Below are 22,478 nucleotides of genomic sequence, written 5' to 3' on the forward strand. Positions count from 1 at the left end.
TTTTATAACTGGTTAAATACTACACAACAAAAGATGGTCATAGAACAACAAAGTGCAAACATTCACCCTTTATTGCAGAGTAAAATTCAGAGAAAACATGGACAGATTAAAACATCAAAATTTAAGCAAATGTGGGATCTCTACTGATTTGAATTTTATTTAAACTGGAACTAATTTTCATAACTTCCTTACATACAATGAAGTCCCTTGAACAATACAGCAGTATTGATTTGAACTTTGTCTTCCTCCCCTCAGTCTGTCTTCTTCTGTATGTAATTATGTCGCCTAAATTAAGTTCTAAACAAACGGGACAGTAAAGATGTAGGTCCACTCCCAAACGGTCTGAATTCCACAATGGATTGATGTCGTCTTGCAGTTCCAACATTTGTGGACCCAAAAGAGGACTGTCCAATACCGGGACATTGATCCCAGGATGAGGTTCAGCCATGGATCCACTCTCCTCCCATTCAATCTCTGGAACCAGCATACCCTGACAAAAAAAAAAAAAGATACTGTTTATGAACAGCACTGTTTTTTTTATGTTTTAGATTATGTAGGAACAGAGACCCACTAATAATGACTTATATTGTTTCTAGCAGGCAGACCTCATATCTCCATAACTGTTTTTCATTTGCAAATAAGTGACTCTTAACAAAGTAGTGAGATTAGTACAGCTGATGGCTCATAATGCCATGCATTGTGATGCATTTTGAACTTGCAGATGTGCTATTCTTCCTACTTGATTTAAAAACCAAACAATTTAGGGAAATAGTTTGCACCACACAACAATAATACTTTTCATTCATTTTTGATGAAAATTCCTTGTAATCATTGTGATTTCATCATACTGTTCTTGATACTTTCCACTTTAGTCGAACTGCACACAAATCAGTTGTCCAGTACAGTGAGATTAAATAAAGCAGTGTTTTTCAGCCAGTGTGCCACGGCACACTAGTGTGCCGTGGGAGATGGTCAAGTGTGCCGTGGGGAATTGCCCTACTTCACTGATCTAAAAACATTTCCCATCTCCAGGAAATCAGCTCTTTGTTCATCCAAACAGGCACTGATAAAACACTGAGTAGTTAGGAATATGAAAGAACTTAAAATGACTTTTTCTTTGTGTTTATTTAATTCTATAAAATACATTTTGATAAGGTTGACGGTAACGCGCGACAGCTGATTTGGTGTCATGCTTTGCTCCGTCCTGATTGGATGGGTGTCCCACGCGTCACTAAAGACATCCAAACTGGCCTGAATGTGTGGTAGGAAAATACAGTGGCAGCAGAATACGTGATGTTACTGATATTGAGCAAGTCTTGGTCCTCAGGAGAGTGCAGGATGTTGTAATATAAACCAGTAACAGTCATGAAGACATCACACCAGAGGGGCTCAATCCTGTATTTGGAAAAAAGCAAAAAGAAATATTATATTGTCAGATTTATTTTTAATACATCATTCACTTTTATGTATATATTAAAGCGTTTAAAACTAAGTTCAACTCACCGTTGATTGTGTGTACACTTTTGCTGCAATGAAGCTGTTTGTGTCAGTTGTACGTACTGTGAGCATTTACTCGGCTATGCCCACATGTTCTCCTCTGTGCTCTCCTCTCACCCTGACAATAACATGAAAATCATGTCTCAAACACATAATTACAAATGCATCGCCAATACGGTACACATCAGTTTAAAATGTAATGTTCTTATGTACGTTGCCAATAAGTAGAATTTCTAGGTTAGATTAATTGCAGGAGTGGGTTACATGTATCACTGGGGAAAAAATTGAGGTGAGAGAGACTGTTAAGGGGGGGGGGGGTAAATGTTATTCATGAGGGGAAAGAGTTTTAGAGTTGCCTTTGTTTTCAGAGGAGTCTAAAAAAAGTTATTTTATTTTTGTACAAATAACCAAGTGCTTATACTGCCTGATATGTGAATAAAAGATTTCTTTATGAATAACATGAATACCTCAGAGGTAATCCATACACGTACACAGCGTCACTGAAGAAGGCCAAGTCTGCACAGTTGTTGTCTGCCATCTTCAGGTGCAAGATCTATGGAATACAAGTACAAAAATGCTAAATTCCCAATTGACAGGTAAAACAGTAATACAATAGGATGATAAAATATGAAATAGAATAGAATAGAAAGGTATTTAGGATGTCACGCTTCAGCAATTCCTAGAGAATAAATAAAAACACGACAAACATGGATTAGATCATTTAGCTGTCTGAGATTAAATTACATAATTTTCAAATATTAGAAAGGGGAATATTTTAAAACACTCTTGCTATGATAACTTGAGCTTGTAGTAAAGAACAGCTTTAAAAAATCAGAGACAAGACACTGATCACAGGAAGCCTGTGTGTAATACTTACAGTAACTTCTACTCAAATCACTGTTGACAGCATATTTCTCCCATCCGCCCTTTCTGTGACTACTTATCGACTACAAAACAGCCTAAAAACATAATGATTGGGATTCTTGTCATTACTTCATTGGAATTAAAGATACAGGGAATTTAGTGGCTGTCACTCTGACTCAATCTCACAGGGCTTTTCAGCACAATACGGGTTCTAACGTTAGAAACTTAATGAGGCTTCTTTCATTCAACAGTGGATTCATGTATGTTATATTTAAAAAATGCCGTTTTCATGAATGTCATATGAATTAACTTTGTTGCACATATCCACCCCGTCTTAAAGTCTGGGTTGTGAAAAGACTGTGTCTAACTTTAACCCGGATCGCGTTTACATAAAGGCAGCACACGGAACAGCTACCTAGCTAGCTAGTTAGCATAGCATCAGTGTTTAAACAAATCCCCGTCTCCAAATCAATACTTTTTATCAAACTTTCTGTGCTGCTGTAAATCCGGCATGTTTTCCCCCTTAGTTCCTTATGAATCATGTTAAGAACCTACAGATTGGCTGTATAGCTTGAACCGACGCGCTAGCTTAAACTTCCCTCACACTCACAGGGCAGACAGACACAATTTGCGTCGAAAGCCGGCTAGTTTCGAGGCCCCTGGTTGGTTGTAGTTACTCGTGTTGTGTGAAGAGCTGGTATGCCAAGTATAAAACTTGACAAAACCATCATTAGTCCTCCCCCGCTTTCATTAAAAATATGACCGCACAGGCTAAGCTAAGCTAATTTGTGGTGGGGGTACTCTGCAAACGACTCGGCTGAAGTGTTCATAAAGCATTCACACATATCACTTGGCTAAGGAGACCGCTTCAACTTAGTATTCAATAACATTACAGGACGTACAACGAGGGAATGATCAAATAAATGCATTACTTACGGGCTGAGACTGATCCCGTTCAGAAGACCTCTCCGCCATGTTTGCCGCCCGCGTCCTCTCAACTGCTGTGCTGAACAGCTCCCTCCCTCGTCAGTTGAGAGTGAAGAGTGTAAGGGGCCATTCGATTGGCTAAAAGCGAACCCGCCTGCTTTGCCGATGAGTTTGATTGACAGATTCACTAGCCAATGGTGAGATTAGTCGACCCGCTCTGTCAGATGAGTCTCAATATTCACCGTAGAAAAATCTCTCACACACACGGGGAGATTCACAAACGAGAACGGGATTTTGAATGCACATTCTGCAATTCGAATGATCTGTGAGTTCACATCACATGTGTAACTAAAAATCACGTTTGTGAAGCACTTATTGTGCATTTCTGATACATTTATTGTGAATTTCTAAAATGTTTTTGTGAAAAACAGTGTGCACATTTGTGAGAAACACTTATTGTGCATTTGTAAAACATTTAGTGTGCATTTGTGAAACACAATGTGTGTGTTTGTGAAACACAGGGTGTGTATTTCCGAATTTATTTTTCACGTTTGCATAAAATGACATTTGTGAATCGGAGGGTGTGTATTTGTAAAACCGGTTGTGTGCATTTCTGATTATTGAGACTGAATTAACTCCATATGTTACTGCCCTCAGTCGAATGGTGACTGCAGAGAAGCGTCTCCAAACAGTTCGCTGATTGTTAATCAATCGAGTCGCCTTTTTCTTCACAGAAATTTAGCTGCGTCATCTTGACTTTTGGAGTTCGTTTTCTAGCTTCCTCCACTTGTGAATCATGGATTAATTCATCTTGTATTTTCTGCAGCTGCTCCCATGTTCCACCTTGTAGATGATAGCTTGCAGTTTAAATCGTGCTACAGGGTTAGATAACTGCCTGAATAAAATGTATGCTGATAAAGTAAGTTTTGAATGCTTTAAAAAGAAATAATAAAACAGAACATTTAGTTTTTAGTATAAAATTACTATTTTGAATATTACTTTTCTTTCTTTTTACTATGATTTTGAACAAGAAATTTGTCTTGTTGGATCACTTCAAAATACGTTGCAGTTTCAGGGCATTGATATCGAGTCCCTCGATTGAAAACAAAAATGTGTATGCATAGTTTCTACAACTAGAGATAGAATGTCAGGAAAAGAAGATGCCTGCACAATGGAAGCAATCAAACACTGATGAAGTTTACGTGCTTTTAATTTTTTGTGGCATTAATTTATTCATGTAATGTAAATATAGAACATTGATCAAATGTTTAGATATAATCACTACCATCCTTAATGTCACAGCAGTGATGTCCTTAACAAGAGGCAGTGTGGTTTATGAACAACAATGCAATAGAAAAAATCAATTATTGGGGTGTGTAGATAAAGCTGTAACAGAGCAGCTCCTGCAGAAAATTTCAGAAAAACCAAGTTGGGTTTTCTGATCCTAATGACCTTATGACTTTTTTTCAATTTTAACAGTCAGATGCCAGTTAGCCTACTTTGGCTCTTAATTAGCTCACTTGTTTTTGTCAGTTTGTTTTATCATTCTCTTATTATAATCTCTTTTTGACAAACATGGACTTGCACCCAGTGAGAAGCATGCCTGATACTATTTTTGTGGACTGCTTCCCAAAACTTCTGGGCCCGAAACAATCCGCTAATGTATTGTCTACACAATCAGCTGTTGTCCCCTGGCAACACAAATGTGGTCAGAGATTGCTGGGGTTTTTTTTTATAGCGCTTTGGTAACAACCATTTCCCTGCCATACGATCAATAAAACATGCACACAGAACCACATTGATGCAGTCATTTACGTAAAAGGAGGCAGAAGTGAACATTGAATGGAAATAAATGAAGAGTTTTCTAACATCTGATGTGTCCTGAGAACATCTTTCTCATACACCTTTTTGGGGTTGTCATCTATAAGCTACAACCATCAGAATCCAACTAAATCTGCTAAACTTCAATTTGCTTTTTTTAATAGATGGACCTGTAAATACAAATGTGTTGTTTTTGATGATCCTGGTTTAATCTTCATCTCTTGAACAGCTTAATTGTGGTTGTAGTTTATGCTGATACAATGTGTATGTTGTCTTTGCCTGTGTTACCATGACAACACTGGAAATATTTAGTTCAATTCAAACACTTTTTATGTGATCGGTGATAGTTTTAAAAAGTAGTGACTACAGTTTTTTTGGGCCATATGAGCAAAGAATTTCTTTAGGAAAGGATTTTCTCCTAAATGAATGAAGGAAGAGGCTGGTGTTCTTGTGGTTCCTGTTTTCTAGTAGACATTAGAACTGTTCCTCTGTTCTTTTTGGTTCTCAGTGTTCTGTTCCAGTCTTTACTGTGAAGAATAAAATGGACGTGAACATCAGTCAGAAGTGTGGAGTCTTTCCTACAGTGTGGGTTTCTGCTGTTTGTTGCTTCTCTGCTGGTTCCAAAGCTGGACTCTACAGGTCCAGTTCTGACTGCTGAACTCAGGACTGAGGTCAGATCACAGAGCTCCATCAGAAGCTGTGAAGAAGACTGAAGCAAACAAACGGCTTCTCTGTAGTTTTATCATCAGTCTGAGTGCAGCAGTGAGGTTCTGCTCCACAGACATCTGTAAACTTCAGTCTGACTTTGAGTCTCTTTGAAATCCAGATTTGGTCTTGGAAGATGAATTCAGCATTTGCAGCTTTGATGATGTGTTTTTAAGATAAGATAAGATATTCCTTTATTAGTCCCACAAAGGGGAAATTTCCTTGTTGCAGCAGCAGTACAAGTAAGGGAGCAGTATATAAAAAAAAAAAAATAATTTTTACTTTGATCTGTTTTATCTTTTGAACAGGTTAGTCTTTTCACAGTAAACTTGCAAAAATGTTTCCAGAATGTTGGGATACTAAAGAGATTGATAAAGTTAATCAAATATTGTTTTCCTAAATAAAATGTGTTTAGTGTTGTAGATTAACCATTTTTAAGTTAAATCTATTGTTACTTATTTTAAGCATTTCTATTTTCAATTGGTCATTGATGCAAATACAGTAAAAAGGAAGGACTTTTATTTTGAAGTCTCTTTATGTATCTGTCCAGCTCTTCCTCTAGACATGGTTTTAGTTTTGGAGGAGACGACCTTGAGATGAAGGAAGATGGTAACAGAACAGAGCAGGAACAATCCGTCTAGACAGGCAAAGGGAATGGTATCCCACAATCCCTTGCGGTGCTGATCTAACAGCAGCACCAAAGTTACACCTTAGGTTAGGTGCCACTTGATCCTATTCAAATGGACACGCCATGCTGCTTCATAGTGGAAGATAAAAAGTCACACAAACACACACCATAAATAACAATAAAATAATAATTCATAAAATAGAAGTTCACATCAGGTAGATTTGTTAAACAGCCATACTGAACCGAAACATATGGAACTCTGAATGGAACCGAATTGAGAATTTAGCAAATCGTTACACCCCAAGACATAAATCTGATGGAGAAATCAATAGAATCTGCAGTTTTGATCAGTTTCTATTGAAAAAGGCTGCCTAAATATGACAGACAGCTTTCAGGTTCAGATGCAGTTCTGAAAAACAGCAGAAACATGATCAGGGGCCTGTTTCAGAAAGGAGGTTAAGTGTAAACTCTGAGTGCCTTAACCCTGAAATCAGGGAAACCCTGGGTTTTCCGTTTCAGAATGGGAGGTTTGTTAAACCAGAGAAAGCAGAGTAAGTCAAACCCATTTCTGAAAGAGAGGTAACTTATACTCGGAGTCAGTATCCATGGTTACTTATGCTGTGAACCTAACCTGGGGCCTGTTTCAGAAAGGAGGTTCAACCAACTCTGAGGTTAAACTTGAACTCTGAGTTGGTCAATCGAGAGATTAACAACTCTGAGTTTTCTGTTTCAGAGAAGCTGATCCGAGTTAGATCAATCAACTCTGAGTGGACTGATTCGGAGGTAAGCGTGCGCACCGCGACTATAAGAAGCCATTATCAATGGAGCGCAGATATCACGAGTCACCATGGCAACCGTGAAAAAAAGAGGTCTGCGTATTTTTCTCCAGCTGAACTTGACGTGCTGCTGCAGAGTTACAGTGAATATGAGCACATATTCCAGAAGAAAAGCAACGCCACTGCATCTGCAAAACAGAGACAGTTAGCGTGGAAAACATAGCTGCTCAAGTTAATGCCTAAGTTTGAATTTAAATCATTGTTATAAAATATTGACTGTAATAACTTTTTAAATAGCGTAAGGAGTGAAATAAAAAATGGCGATATTAAGGTGTACTTTTGAAGTGTCATTCCTGGTGTAAATGCATGAAATGCTGCATAGTGTACAGAACCAATCTGAGGGAAAATGCCTTTAACGTCGGTAATGTTTAGAGGACTTTTTTGTTAACCTTCCCCTCTGGCAAACGTTGGTCAGTTTAATATTAATACATGCAATTGTGTTTTTAAAAGTGAACTTTTGTCTACTGTTGAACCTTTCGCTGCGCGAAGACTTCTCCTTTCTTTTCTCTCGTCTTTCCGACCGTGGTCAGAAGCGCAGGGGAGATTTCCTTCAGGGCCGAAGGGAATTCTCCTTCGGGGTTCACTTCCCGTTGGAAACCCTCAACCTCCAGAGCGGATAAAGAATGACTCCAAAACAGTTATTCTGGGAATGACACCTTCTCTTTATTTAACTAAGTGCTCCGTCCTCCGAACACACAATATATACCACGCTCCCCCCCCACCCCCCCATCTGCACCTGCACTCGCCCCTCCCCTTGTCTCTCGTTGATCGCACCCCGCTCAGCACACACACACTGCAACACTACCCTTGTATTGATCAAGTGGTATAGGTGTATGTGGGATTAAGAAAGTAAGCAGTGCTAGAAAATTGTGTTTCCAAAAAGTAATTGTTACATTAATCTAATTCAATGTCCCTGATTTCATTTTGATGTAGATGCAATCCTGCAGGAATTAAAACAACATGGCAGCAGCTAAAAATTAAGTATAAAAACATAATTCAATTAGGTCAAATATGAGCATGTCATGGATGTAGGCTTTGTTGACAATATTTGACATATGAAACATCTACATAGCAAGACCTAATGTTGTTTTCATTGTATATATGTAATTGACTGCAACGAAAAACGGTAACGCTCAAACAAAAACATATGGGGAAATGACAAAATATTGAGTCTTCTCAAAATCCTCGTACGAGGTAAATATAATTCTCTAGGAATTATTGCAGCCTCCTCGTCTATTGGGTCCTCCAAAAAAGGACAAGCCATTCTTGTCACTTAGACCGTCTCTGTGTGACGGAAATGTGGGCAATGAAGGTTGAAGCGAAATATACCGCTTCGTCTTTAAAAAGGGGAGGGGACCGGCAGAAACTTTGAGTTTGGAGAATAAAACCTGCTCCCGACCAGGTTAGGTTCACAGCGTAAGTAACCATGGACACTGACTCCGAGTAGAAGTTACCTCTCTTTCAGAAACGGGTTTGACTTACTCTGCTTTCTCTGGTTTAACAAACCTCCCATTCTGAAACGGAAAATCCAGGGTTTCCCTGATTTCAGGGTTAACGCACTCAGAGTTTACACTTAACCTCCTTTCTGAAACAGGCCCCTGTTCGTGCTGTGTTAAGGTGTCACTGTTGACACTTATAGGTGCATGCGCAGCACCCGCCTCCACGCGGCGCACGCCCCTTCATAAAGGAGCGTGCCGCATGGAAGCGGGCCCTGCGCATGCGCCTATGAGTTACTGCTGTTCTCAATGACTTTTGCTGTTACGTTTTTTTAACAAGCCCTGTTATGCTGTCACTACCGTATTGCTGTCGTGTTACTACCGCGCCACAGGCACACAATTAAAACTTTGAAAAGTCTTTCTGTGTAAGGTCTTTGTGGTATATTGTGATAGACAGCAGTAATAACCACCGCCACCAATAGATGGTGCTGTCGGCCTGTATATGCCATGAGGAGTTTCAGAGGAAAGTACACGTAAATGCTCTTGCACCAAAAGCTGTGTCCCTGTCGTCTGTCCTAATTAAGAGACCCGCTGATAACACCCACGCTAAGGTAACTCGGAGCAACATCATATAAAGTCACAACAGTCTTTCTTTGTAAATATATCATATGATGAACCTTTCCTGCATTACTTTTTCTCTTTTTTCCTCTCGGCTGAAGGCGGATCTTCCTTCGGTTGTTCGTTTGGACTCTCAGAGCCTCCATCGTAGGTTAATAAAGAATCAATCATCTTCTTCTAGGGGAAACCTTATTTTATTACAGTTCTCTTTCACTCTGTATCACAAGCATAAACACACACACCCCACACTCTTTCGCTGCTCTTGCTCTCACTCCCTGCACGCCCGCTCTCCCCTCCTTCTTACACGTCACATGCATATGCGGTTTTGGCGACCTCAGTGGGAATGAAGGCAGACGAGCCGATAGCGTTGGTAACAACATGCGGCTTGTATACTGATGCGGCTTGTGTATGTAAATTATGACTTAATCTGCTTAAATTGAGTAGATGCGGCTTGTAATCAGGTGCGCTTTATAACCCGGAAATTACGGTAATTTGAATTTTCCATGTCCAATTGATAAAATTAAAAGATTGATAAGTGGAAGTTGCTTCCCATTTCAATACTTGGCCGAGTGAACATTGTCAAGATGGTTCTACTTCCTAAATTCCTATATTTGTTTCAGTGTCTGCCTATTTTTCTCAATAATTCATTTTTTAAATTAATTGATTCTATTCTTACTTCCTTTATTTGGGCATACAAGACTCCCGGAATTTCTAAAGCTCATTTACAAAAACCAGCTTCTGAAGGTGGCTTTGGCCTGCCTGTACTGAGACATTATTACTTGGCTTGTAATGCTAAAGCTTGGGTTTTTTGGAAGGAAGGTAGAGATAAATTCAATCAATCACCATGCTAGCCTGTGATGGAAAAGCACAGAGTTAAATCTCTGACCGGGGGCTCTGTATCTGCTTTGCTGTTCAGCAAAGTGGATATTCCAATTAAAAGAAAGATTTTGTTTTGTAAAATTCTTATAGAATTATAAAGCAAATCAGGAAAGTACCGGTACTCAGTCGGTCTTATCTATCCACGCTCCCATCTGCTTGAATCCAGCTTTTCAACCAGGTCTGTCAGACCATGCGTTTACACTCTGGGATAAAAAGGGCCTCTCATCCATTAAGGATCTCTACATCAACAATCATTTTGCATCTTTTACCCAATTGCAAAAAAAGTTTTCTCTCCCACCGGGTCATTTTTTCAGGTACAGTAAACCCTTGTTTTTTGCGGGGGTTACGTTCCAAAAAGACCCCGTGATAGACAAAATCCGTGAAGTAGAAACCTCTATTTTTTATGCAATTATTATACAATTAAATACTCTATTATAGGTTGAAAAGAAAGAACAGACAGGCTCAAGCATTTGTTTCACAAATAAAAGTACTTTAGAAAAGTTTTTTCAACAAATAACTACTGTACTGTACTGTCAATTAATAATTTTAATCATCAATGTGAACAGAAAGCTTCAAATCGCGGAGATTAGCCCCGCTCACCGCGACCCGAGTATTGGATTAAACGGGAGAAAATTTAAAAGGATTATGAATAAAATACAAAGTACAGTCTGACAAATAGTGACTCAAGTGTATTTCACTGCTCTACAGACTGAGCCACTCTATCCTGACTCCACTCTGCAGTGTTTTCTTCTTCTGAAGCCCGCGGTGCAGCTGCAGGTGTGTTTGATCGGGAGAAGAACACAGTGATAGGCAGTTGTTGTCGCTCTTTTTTCTGGTTTGCAAAAAGATCCTTATACACCGACATGCCACCATCAAGAGAATTTGCACGTATGTGTTGTAAATTTGGCAAGCTGTTTTACGTACGTGTTCATATTAAACTGCAACGTTATTGACGCACAGGTAGAGAAGAAGCGGAGTGACTTTTTAGCCAATCAGAATGCAGAACACAATGCACGATGCAAATCCGTGAAGTAGCGAAACCGTGAAAAGTAAACCGCGTTATAGAGAGGGATCACTGTATTTGCAAATCAGACACTTTGTTAAACAATCTATAACTCAGTTTCAACAACTGCCAACACAACCAGAATTTGACAACGTTTTGATTAAACTGCACACAAATTGTGTTTTATGAACACACAAGTGAGAAAAGTAAACAGTTCAGTTCAACATTAGATATTTCTGCTCAGTCCAATAAAAACAGGGAAAACAGTTGTTCTAAAGAACATCAACTAATTTACTATTGAACTTACCCGGGTACGTCACATATACTACTTGTTAGAACAGAGTCCAGCTTTGGAACCTGCAGAGAAGCAACAAAGAGCAGAAACCCACACTGTGGGAAAGACTCCACACTTCTGACTGATGTTCATACCCAGTTTATTTTTCACAGATAAGATTGGAACAGAACAATGAGAACCAAAAAGAACAGAGGAACAGTTTTAACGCCTACAAGAAAACATGAATCACAAGAATACCAGACAGAAACACCAGTCTGGTTCTTTATCTGCATCTTCCTGAATACATTTTTAGGAAAACCTTTTCTTCACTAAATGGTAGGGATGCGGTTCTACTAAGACTGTGGATCGTTCCTTAGGTGGCGATCCAATTCAATTCTTGAATCAAGCTCAATGGCTCACAGATCAAACCACAATTATTGCTTTTTAATATGTTTGTTAAGTTATTGTAGGTATGTCTTTTTACTGGATGTATGAAATTTTAAATTATATGTATTAAATCAGCATCATTTAGAACCGGAGATCAAAATCAACAAAAGTGATAAAAAGACAAAGATTTATATAGAAAGAAAGAAATGTGGTTTGTTACTTTAAACAAGTTACCATCAACATCTTGCAGTAACATAAACAGCTGTGCGTGTATAAATGTATTTAAAATACTGTTTAATTAACATAGTATTATGAACTATTAATACATTACATTGTTTATGTACGGATAATTAGATTAGATTAAATGACATTTTCACATGTACTGTACAAGTATTCTGCTCTAAGTTTTTCTGCTTTCGAAGTTGAGAATTTTATCTAAATCCTTTATAAAAAAAATGTTTGTTAAGAAAGAAAAGCTTCTCACTTGTGTGAGTTGTGAAAATACTAATGTATTTTACTAAATTACATCTGTGGCTGAGCCATTTATCAGCCATAAAAACTATCTCTCACCTGTATGAGTTTTCATGTGTGTTTTTAGAATAGGTATTCGACTAAAACTGGCATCACATTTATTGCATGGGAAAGGCTTTTCTCCTGTGTGAATTCTCATGTGTGTTTTGAGATCAGATAGATGACTAAAACTTTTGGCACATTCTTTGCAAGAAAAAGGCTTCTCTCCTGTGTGAGTTCTCATGTGTATTTTTAGATTTGATTTTTGACTAAAACTTTTATCACATTCTTTACAAGAAAAAGGCTTTTCTCCTGTGTGAGTTCTCATGTGTATTTTGAGATTATATGAATCACTAAAATTTGTATCACATTCTTTACAAGAAAAAGGCTTTTCTCCTGTGTGAGTTCTCATGTGTTTGTTGAGATTTGATATTTGATTAAAACTCTTATTACATTCTTTACAACAAAAGGGCTTTTCTCCTGTGTGAGTTCTCATGTGTGTTTTCAGACTAGACATTTGACCAAAACTTGAATCACATTCTTTACACGTAAAGGGCTTCTCGCCTGTATGAGTTGTCCTTTGTTTTTTGAGATTAAATTTATAACTAAAACTTTTTTCACAGTTTTTACCAGAAAATGTCTTCTTTCCTGTATGAGTTTTCATGTGAAATTTCAACCGAGACCGCCCACTAAAAGTTTGACCACATTTTTTACATGCACAATATCTTTCATCAGACCCATTTTGGACATGACTTCTGTCCCTCCTCTTCCTCTGATCTCTGTTCTGTAGGTCTGTCTCTTCATCTGTAGTTGATGTTGATTCCTCATGTTGGTTTCCTTCTTCATCCTGACTATCAGTTACATTAAAGCTCTGCTGATTGTTTAGATCTGCTTCACTGTTCTCATCTTCCTCAAAAGTAGGAATCTCCATTAAGGCATCAGCCTCATTCTTCAGATCAGGCAACTCTCCATCTTGACTGATGAGTTCTTCTTTCATCTCTTTTATCTGTGGACGATCTGGTTCCTTCTGTTGGTCTTCACTTTGAGCAAGTTCTGGTTCCTCCTGTTCCACTCTAAAGTTTATTTGCTGGTTGTAGAGATCTTCTTCAGTCACCCAATGCTGAGGGAAAACTGCAGGTACACAAACACAAGAAAAACCCCTTTTATACTTTTAAATGAGTTTGTGTTTTGTCAAACACCAAAAAAAAAAAAACGAAATCTGCTCAGTCAGGAACCATATACCATATTTTCACGACTATATGGCGCAGTTAGAAGTCATGTATTTTCTTCAGCCAGCAGGGGGCACCCTATGAGCCAGTGCCCCTAATGTGAAGTTGTGAGTCGTAGAAGAAGATGGAGTGAGGAAGGAACAGATATGTAAAGTCCAAGTGGAACCTAAATGCAGTGTAAATATATGCAATTTAAAACTGTCTATACTTTTTCTGTCTCATGACCCTCAACCATTTCAGTAAGGGCAGGGGTAAACAGAGCAGCAGGTTGCTCATTGACATTCGTGGCATAACTGCCCATTTACCATGAATTAACAAAATTAGTGTAACAACACGAGAGTCACTTCTCTCCCAACACTTGTTAACAAGATGGCTGAAGCCCTGTTTGAACTGCAGCAACGCAGAGAAAAAAAAAAATCAAAGCTAACTCAGATTTGCTCCAGCTGTTTTTTTTAAACACACATCGAGTGTTTGTATGTGTGCTTTAAGCTACTGTTTTTGCTGAGGCAGAAAATTGACAGGCATGAGCAGATTACGATGAACAACTTTCGAACGCCCACTAATGGGGTTCTGAATCTTGAAAGTGTGGCTCTGATCATTTTTCTCAAGCACGACATAGACTGTGTTTTCCCACCGATCAGCGAGTTTTCTCTTCCCACGTTCACCGTTGTTGGCTAACAACACATGATCACCCACATCTACTGATGCACCACGCACTTTCCTGTCGTACAGTTGTGAATGGCGCTGAAGTTGCTTCACTGCCATTGACTGCGCCACGGCCATAGCCTCTTTCATGTTCTTGTGCAGGGATTCAACGTAACGGTCATAGCCCACAACCTCCTGATCATGAAGAACAGAGCCAAACATAACATCCATCGGCAGACGTGGCACTCGCCCAAACATGAGCAGAAACGGGGCGTAGTCTGTTGTTTCGTGCACAGTGCAGTTATAAGCAAATTTTAAGGATTTCAAGGCATTAGGCCAACGATTTTTCGCTCCATTGGGCAGTGCTCGAATCATTTTGCCTAGAGTACGGTTCATTCTTTCGCACGAACCGTTACCCATTGGATGGTAGGGGGTAGTATGCGATTATTGTACCCCGGCAACACTCAACAACTCCGCGATGAGCGCACTCTCAAAAGTGGCACCCTGGTCAGAATGTAACCGTCTAGGAAATCCATAGACACAAAAGTAGTTGTGCCAAAGTTGGTGAGCAACTGCTTTGGCCGACTGATTAGGACACAATAACGCATGCGCCATTTTGGTGAAATGGTCAGTGACGACGAGCACATCCAAGGACCTGTTGCTGGAGTCTTCAGCCGACCAAAAGTCAACACAAACCAGTTCAAGAGGTTCAGAGGTATGAATGCTCTCCAGAGATGCCCTAGCTTCAGGCTCAGGAGCTTTAGAAACCACACACTGTCTACAGTCCTTAACATACTCCGCCACATCGCTAGAGAGCCCAAGCCAATCAAACCTCTGTCTCGCCAAGTAAAGAGTCCTCTACTGTCCCTGATGACCCGCTTCATCGTGAACACCACACAACTTTGCGGCGCAAGGAAACAGGAACAACAAACTGGTAGGATTTCTTTTTAGTCACAGGATGCACAGCCACACGATACAGAACCCCATCTCTCATAGTGAGTTTCCCCCAGCTCCTCAAAAGGTTTACGACCCCAGCAGATTCCATGGCTCGCTCCCTCCTTGATGGTCTTCTTCCTCTTTCTAAAAAGAAAATCACTCTGCTCAACTCCAGATCTGTCCTTTATTTTTCTGCCAACTCATCGAGAGAGAGAACCGCTGAGCCAACATGTGGGGGCATCAGGACTGTCTGGGGAAACTGAGGCAAAAGCATAGCATGTTGGACCAACTCTGATTTAAAATTTCCGACGCGGTCGAACACAGCAGCAACTTCATCGGACGAAACAGAACCAGACTGAACAACTGTTGCGCACTGCATAACGACAGGTTGACCACACACTGAAGTCACATCACGTGGGTTAGCAGACCATCGAAATGCATCCTGGATGCCAGTGGCTCCCACTGCAGCAGCCCCAGCAAGCAACTCAGAATATGGCATTCTGGTTAAGAGATGAGATGCGCAGGACTGCACAAATGGCAACCTGCTCAGAGCATCAGCAACGACATTGCGAGGTCCTGGATTGTACTTGATGTCAAACTGAAACGCAGCAAGTTTAGCTATCCACCTCTGCTCACACGCGACGAGCTTTGGACAAAATATAAGTTACGGGTTATTATCCGTCCACACGGTGAACGGATGACCCTTCAACCAATAGTGAAATTTATCACACACTACCCATTTGAGTGCGAAAAACTCTAATCTGTGCGCAGGATATTTTGACTGAGCAAAACTGAGGGACTTGCTTGCAAATGGTATAGGTCTGGCTATTGTACCACCAACAGGAACTTGTAACAACACAGCGCCTAAACAGTCAGCAGAGGCAACAACAGAGTGCCAAAATGGTTCATCAAAGTTAGGGTGAGCAAGCATGACCTGCTCCAACAATGCCTGTTTGAGTTTGATTGCACTGCACTGATGAAATGTCCCAGGAACTTAACTGAACGTTTCAAGAAATTACAGTTCTTTGGCGCGAGCTTGACGTTGTGTGACTGGAGTTTCTGAAAGACCATTTCCAAACGTTCAAGGGCCAGACTCTCAGTGGGAGCAAACACCAAAACGTCATCCAAATAACACAACAGACTGAGAAAATTCTGATCACCAAAAATGCCTAACATCATCCTCATGAACGTCGCCGGACTGTTACAAAGGCTCTGGGGCATCCTTTTGTCCTCATACAAACCAAATGGCGAAGGAAAGGCTGTACATTTCTTGTCATCCTCATGAACTTCTACATTGTACTAGCCAGAGGTCAAATCCATTGTTGAGAAGAAGGCATTACCACCTAAAGCAGACAATGCATCCGCCGGATGGGGACGCGGATATGCATCCTTGACTGTGCAAGCATTAAGCCAGCGGAAGTCATTGCAAATTCTTAAATCCCCATTTTTCTTTAAGACCACCACAAGGGGTGACGCATTCTCGCTGCTGGACTTCCTTATAATGTCACGCTCTTCCATTTCATTCAGAGCTTCTCTGAGTTTCTCATACTGCGTCGGTGGTATGTGCCTGCATGGAAATCTGAAAGCTTTGTCATCTGTTACTCTGATACGGTGTAGGCAACCAGTGGCCTTAGCACAATCTAACTTTTCCCTAGAAAAGATAGACAGGTATTTTACAATGAGATCTGCCAATTTAGCTTTGTACGCCGGAGAAACTTCACACGACTCAACATCAATCACTGATAAACCCAGTTCACCCAACTTTGACTGAGATGAACTGGCTACAGTGAGCGGTCCGACTTGAGGACGGTCTGGCAAGGTGGACGTGTCGGACACAAAGCTGGACATGGTCACACCGTCGCCATGGAACTGCACTTGCTGACTAACTGCAGACTGATCAGCATCAAACTCCTCAACCGTCTCACAGAGAGACACACATCAGCCAACTTAGCGTTTCGTTTAATGGTTCCAGGTTTGTGAGACGGATTGATCACTTTGAGAGGCAGCCAACCATCCTCCCTCAGAATAGCAACTGATCTTCCGACTATAACTGATCTTGGTCTGGTCTTAGCACGTGTAGGCTAAACTACCACTACACTGCCTCCAACCTGTCTGTCCACCAATTGCAGTTTGGTCCACACCAGATGTTCGGTCACAGGCTCCAGCGTGACAGCTTTCCTGAATTTGACAGTTCCCACTGCTTCTGGGACCTTTGTCTCCACTCCAGCTATTAAACTCAGCAGTTGCTGTCCTGAATCACTACCGCAATCACGCGCTGTAGTGTCACTGTCAAGACGTTCTTTCTCCAGGCCACTAATTACGTACCTTAACAGGTTACTGCCAACAATCAAGTCCTCGCTCTGGTCATCCACCACCAAAGTAGGGACTAATACACTGCATCTGTAAAGTTCCATCGCAATGTCACACATGCCCGCGGGTAATGTCTTCGAGAATCCACACCCAACTAGCACAGCGTCCGTAGGTTGGAGGTTGGGGTCCTTCAACACAGCATGCTGTAACAGCTGAGGAATTACTCTAGAGCTTAGTGTACACGCCATCGAACCACTGTCCAGTAATGCTGAAACAGTCACTTTACCACCCAGCATCACCTTTTCATAGAATAAGTCATCATTCCTTTTGAGTTTTCGAACATTCTGAATCACCGGTATCCATCCCATTTTACTCTCTTGGCTATTGGCTGTTCGACAGGAGGCGCCGCAGCTGCAGCTCCCGCGAAGACAGGGGGCACACTTTGCTGCATAGGGGATACACCCTGCTGTCGCAACAACCAAACACTGTCACCATGTTGCATGGACTTGCGTTTGTGGACTTTACAATGTTCAACCAGCCTTTCATTATGGTCTGCCACGGTCCAATGAGTCATGGGCTTACACCTCAATATCAATGACAGTTCAGGGTTTGGACAGTTCTGAATAAAGATTGTGACCAAGTCACGTGACAAACAGTAAAAAGTCACATTCTGTCTTTTTAAGGTGTCTTTAGTCAACTCCAAAGCCCTGTTTAGTCTCAGCCAATAGTCAAACGGGTGTTCACCAGAGTGGGGTCTTGTCGCATAAAAATCAGCTAAGGGCAGATTAGAGTTCCCTGTGTCACTGAAATGCTGTTACAATAACTCAAAAATCGGCTCTGGGCCTTCAGTCAACGTTAACACTGGCTTGCTACGTATGCCCACTTTAACGACCTCACACGCCCTTTCCAGCTAATTTTGATAAAACTTCTTCAGCTTGTTCAGGCACAGGGATGCCCCTTTTTTTCCACATAGGACAGCATCAAAACTTCCCACTCGGTAACAGAACATGTGTCGGTACCATCTCCTCTAAAACACACATCCTGTAGTAAAATAACATTTAACATAGAGGAGTCATTGATGGCTGACCCAGACACACTTGTGACAGCACCACCAAATCGTCACTCAATGCATGATGCAATGCTCTCGCCAATAGAAACGCCCACCTGAGAAGCTACCTCGGCTAATAGTTCATCAGTAACACCATCCTTCGAGTTTGCAGTCACATCACATTGTGAAGAAACATCAGCATCAGCGACTCGGGACGTTTTTTCAAACTGTGGTTTAGGTGTCGATGCATTTGGAGGAAACATGGCTGCACCTCTGCCTCTACCATGTGCAGGAGAGAGAGCAAAAGATCCAATAGATCTGTCCTTATCCATAGTTTGAAGAAAAAAAGAAAAAAATACAACGCAACTTGTGGCAAATCAAAACTAAAATAAGATTGTCGTCTAACACTCTCTAAATCCCTTTTTATTTTTATTAATCTGCTTTTTTTTCTTCTAAAACAAGAACAAAAGTACTCATCAAGGAATTGAAACCCAAAATGTCACATCGCATGTTGCATGAAACCTTTCTCACACACCCGGTTTACTGACGTCAACTGTCCATGCAGGTGGAAATCAGGTCCACCGGGGACTCTTGTCAATCACTGCTGAAGCCCTCCGCTGCAGCGATGCGCGTGCTTGGCGCCAGTTGCACGCAGCCCAGGTCCGATGACTAACTCCGCTTTGATTCCTCCGCAGTGTGCTGCGCAGCGATCCCCCAGATCAGGTGTGTGGGGCGAGGATAAACCTTCGCGCCCCCCTGACGAATCCGAAGAACGGGTCACGGCACCAATTTAACCGTTTCTGGTCTTTGCTCTGCATTTTGTGATTTTGTGCACCTCAGGAAGCCACGAGACACCGGAGGAACTTTCTTGGAGCAGTTTTCTTTATTTTCTGGTTGTGACAAAATATGGCATCAACATGTGCTGCACTCCGATAATGCCCCAAAACTAAAAATATCAATTTCAAATGAGCACCAACATTGCATACAAAGAACTAGATCTCCATCATGCTCACCTCTTCCATTTTAGAAACAGCAAAAAGGGAAGATGGGGGGGGGGGGGGGGGGGGCTTGAATTTATACCCAGGTCTGCAGGACCCTAATGACCTGCTACTCAATTGCCAGATGTAAAATAAATAAAATAATAAAAAAAATTCAATTTTGTGTAATTATACTATATTTTTGTGAACCCGTTACACATGTTCTGTTTCAGAAACACACACACATCCTCATTCTACAAAATAAGTTTCTGTCTTGCGAGGAAATATGACAAATTTACTGCGTTCTAATTATTCATTTCCATTACAAGCTGCATGCGTTCTTGAGTGCGTGACACGGCCGCCCGCTGGAGGATTTTATGTTGGGGGGGGGGGGGGGGGGGGGTATTACTGTTCTCAGTCACTCTAACACCAAACATGAACGCTGTTAGATTCCATGAATATCACTATATTTTTTTGTTTGGGAACTATTTTGTGCAGCGCAAAGTTACGTGTCTCTATAAATCAAGGTGGAGCCTCCTGCTCCACGTTCTTCATGGGTGTCAGGGTTCATAGCTACCAGAAAGGTGACAAAGTGTCTGCAGTCTGGTTATTACTGGGCAATAAATAATATTCTCAGAAGATGTCTGTACCAGAGAGCACAGGTGAAGGCTCACATGCAGCTAGAGAGCAGAAGAATCAACACGCACCCCCAACACACGTGTGCGCGCTTCTTCCTCCTAGTCCTACACAAGAAGCACCGCGCGGACACAGTCACGGTCAATCAACAACACCTACATCAGGGGTGTCCAAACTATGGCCCGCGGGCAAACTGCAGCCCGCGGGTCTGTTTTTATTGGCCCGCAGCAAATTTTGAAAATGTAATTGAATATGGCCCGCACATGGCGCTTGAGATCAACTCTGTTGCACTTCTCAGTTTCAACACTAGATGGAGTCGGTCACAGAAAGGTGTGTTACGGAGTGGGTGTGTGCTGAGCGCCCCGCGTGCCACGAGAGAGGGGGGGAGGAGCGAGTGCAGTTGGAGATGGATGTGTGAGCACGGAGCGGAGGTGTGGGGGTTCGATATATTGTGTGTTCGGAGGACGGAGCATTTTAATAAATAGCATTCTGAACTGTGAAAAAGTATTTCCTTTATGTAAAAAAGAACTTGTTTTGTTTTTGGAATTTTTTTTGTTAATAGCTGCATATTTTGTCACAGAGTGTAATTGTAAAATTAAGCTTTTTAAAAATTGTGTGCGTTTAATGTTAAAATTGTCCTCATTGGTCACCCATAAGCCCTTTTTTTGGTCTACTTTTCTGAGAAACCAGTCGACTCTTTATAAACTACAAAATCGTGCACTCTGCCAGTCAACCACACTAACGACTACGTATGTAAAGATCTGCTGGCTTCAGCTGCTCAAGCTAGGGGCGACATTGGGTCAGGTGGATGAGCGGGTCGTCCAATGATCGAAGGGTTGGCGGTTCGATTCCCCGCTTCCACCAGCCAAATGTCGTTGTGTCCTTGGACAAGACACTTCACCCTCCTTGCCTCCAGTGTGGCAACCACCCAATGACTAAAACCACATCTCTTCACAAAAAACAAAGAACAAAACAAAAAAAATCTATACACATAAAAATATAAAAAAAACTTTCAGTGTAAATTAAAATTCAAGGCAATCAAGAATCTAGACCCTATATCAGTAACCATTTTGTAGCAGATTTACAAATGTCATTAATGAAAGGACTTGGGTTCTGAATACATTTCATTTGACTTCACTCTTAAAACACATTAATTGGCTCAGGTACAGTGGGGGGGGGGAATTGTCATGTGCAGCATTTGGCTATTGGAACCGCCCACTTCCTGTTGGACACTTCTGGTTAGCCTTACAGGTACTGTTTTTTTTCTATTTTTTATTGAACATCAAAAGATGACATACACATTCACATAACTACAACAGAAAGAAATAAAAAAGAAATAGATACAACTAAAAAAATAAATTTAGAATTGTAGTTCACAATACTAGGGATTGTCATACAACATGTGATCTTCAATGAAAATGGACAGTTTTATTTATTTCTTTTTTTCATGTATTTTAGTGATTTAAAATATAAACAGTTCTTAAATGTAGTGAATAATGGTTTGGTTTTAAAAAAAATCTACTCTTATGAATGAAGAATTTTCCAGAAATAAATACAGTATTGTAGATCATTCAGTAGAATGTCTGCGTGTACATGTGTGTGAATGATCCCGGTGATGGTCCGAGGGGCCGTAGGCGCGAAATTGCAGCCACGCCTGTCTGTGGCTACAACCGTAACTTACCATCACCAAGTGTGAATGAATAATGGACACAATGGAAGCACTTTGAGCGTCTGGAAAAGCGCAGAAAAATCTAATCCATTATTATTATTCATTAAACCCGTTCTGAACTGCCTGGTTGGAATGAGGTTTCATTGTCTGAGTGACTGTTTCATTTTGTTGTGTGCTTGTTAGTAATTATGACTAGTAATGACTAGTAATCATGTGTCAATATGTCACCTCTTGTGTGCGGCCCGGACCTTTGCTCATTTTTCTGTATTTGGCCCTCACCAAAAAAACTTTGGACACCCCTGACCTACATAGTTAGTTCATTAGTTAGATAGGTTGTAGTTAGTTGTTACTGTTATTTGTTAATAAAGAATAGTACGTTGTAATTGTATTTATTTTATAATTTAAAAAAAATTAAAAGCTAAATTTAATAAATGATCATCTTAACAGCCAGAAAAACAGAAATAAAAAGTATTTTGTTAAACAGTGAAGTGGAACTTTGTGGCTCTTGTTGGGTTTTGGTCTGGAAGAAACTGGATCAAATGGTTCTTTTAGTGTTAAAGGTTCCAGACTCTTGATCTCCACTGAAGCTATGAGTCTGAAATGTCATTCCACAGACAAACCATCAACAAAATGATCCTGATGC

General features: G+C 40.7%; 2 protein-coding genes and 1 long non-coding RNA gene across 5 annotated transcripts in view; 1 reads left to right on the forward strand and 2 right to left on the reverse strand.

Annotated features, from left to right (window-relative positions):
* LOC144989036 (NLR family CARD domain-containing protein 3-like) overlaps positions 1 to 22,478 on the forward strand; it is a 228,432-nt gene that overhangs the window by 57,235 nt on the left and 148,719 nt on the right. The gene's annotated exons all lie outside the window — the stretch shown is intronic.
* Positions 54 to 1,608, reverse strand: LOC144989483 (uncharacterized). Its single transcript, XR_013653718.1, has 2 exons — positions 1,504 to 1,608; positions 54 to 1,395 (listed from the first exon to the last, which is right to left on the reverse strand). It is a non-coding gene; the product is annotated as an uncharacterized LOC144989483 (long non-coding RNA).
* The window catches only part of LOC144989114 (uncharacterized), a 79,332-nt gene continuing 68,485 nt past the window's right edge, over positions 11,632 to 22,478 (reverse strand). Inside the window, exon 4 of the mRNA XM_078941154.1 lies at positions 11,632 to 13,516. Within this exon, the coding sequence (XP_078797280.1) occupies positions 12,435 to 13,516 (1,082 nt within the window). The 3' untranslated portion in view covers positions 11,632 to 12,434. The remainder of the gene's footprint in view (positions 13,517 to 22,478) is intronic.

The sequence above is a fragment of the Oryzias latipes genome, chromosome 2 (genome assembly GCF_053564925.1).
Source record: "Oryzias latipes strain Hd-rR chromosome 2, Olatipes_Hd-rR_3.1".
NCBI classification, from domain to species: domain Eukaryota; kingdom Metazoa; phylum Chordata; class Actinopteri; order Beloniformes; family Adrianichthyidae; genus Oryzias; species Oryzias latipes.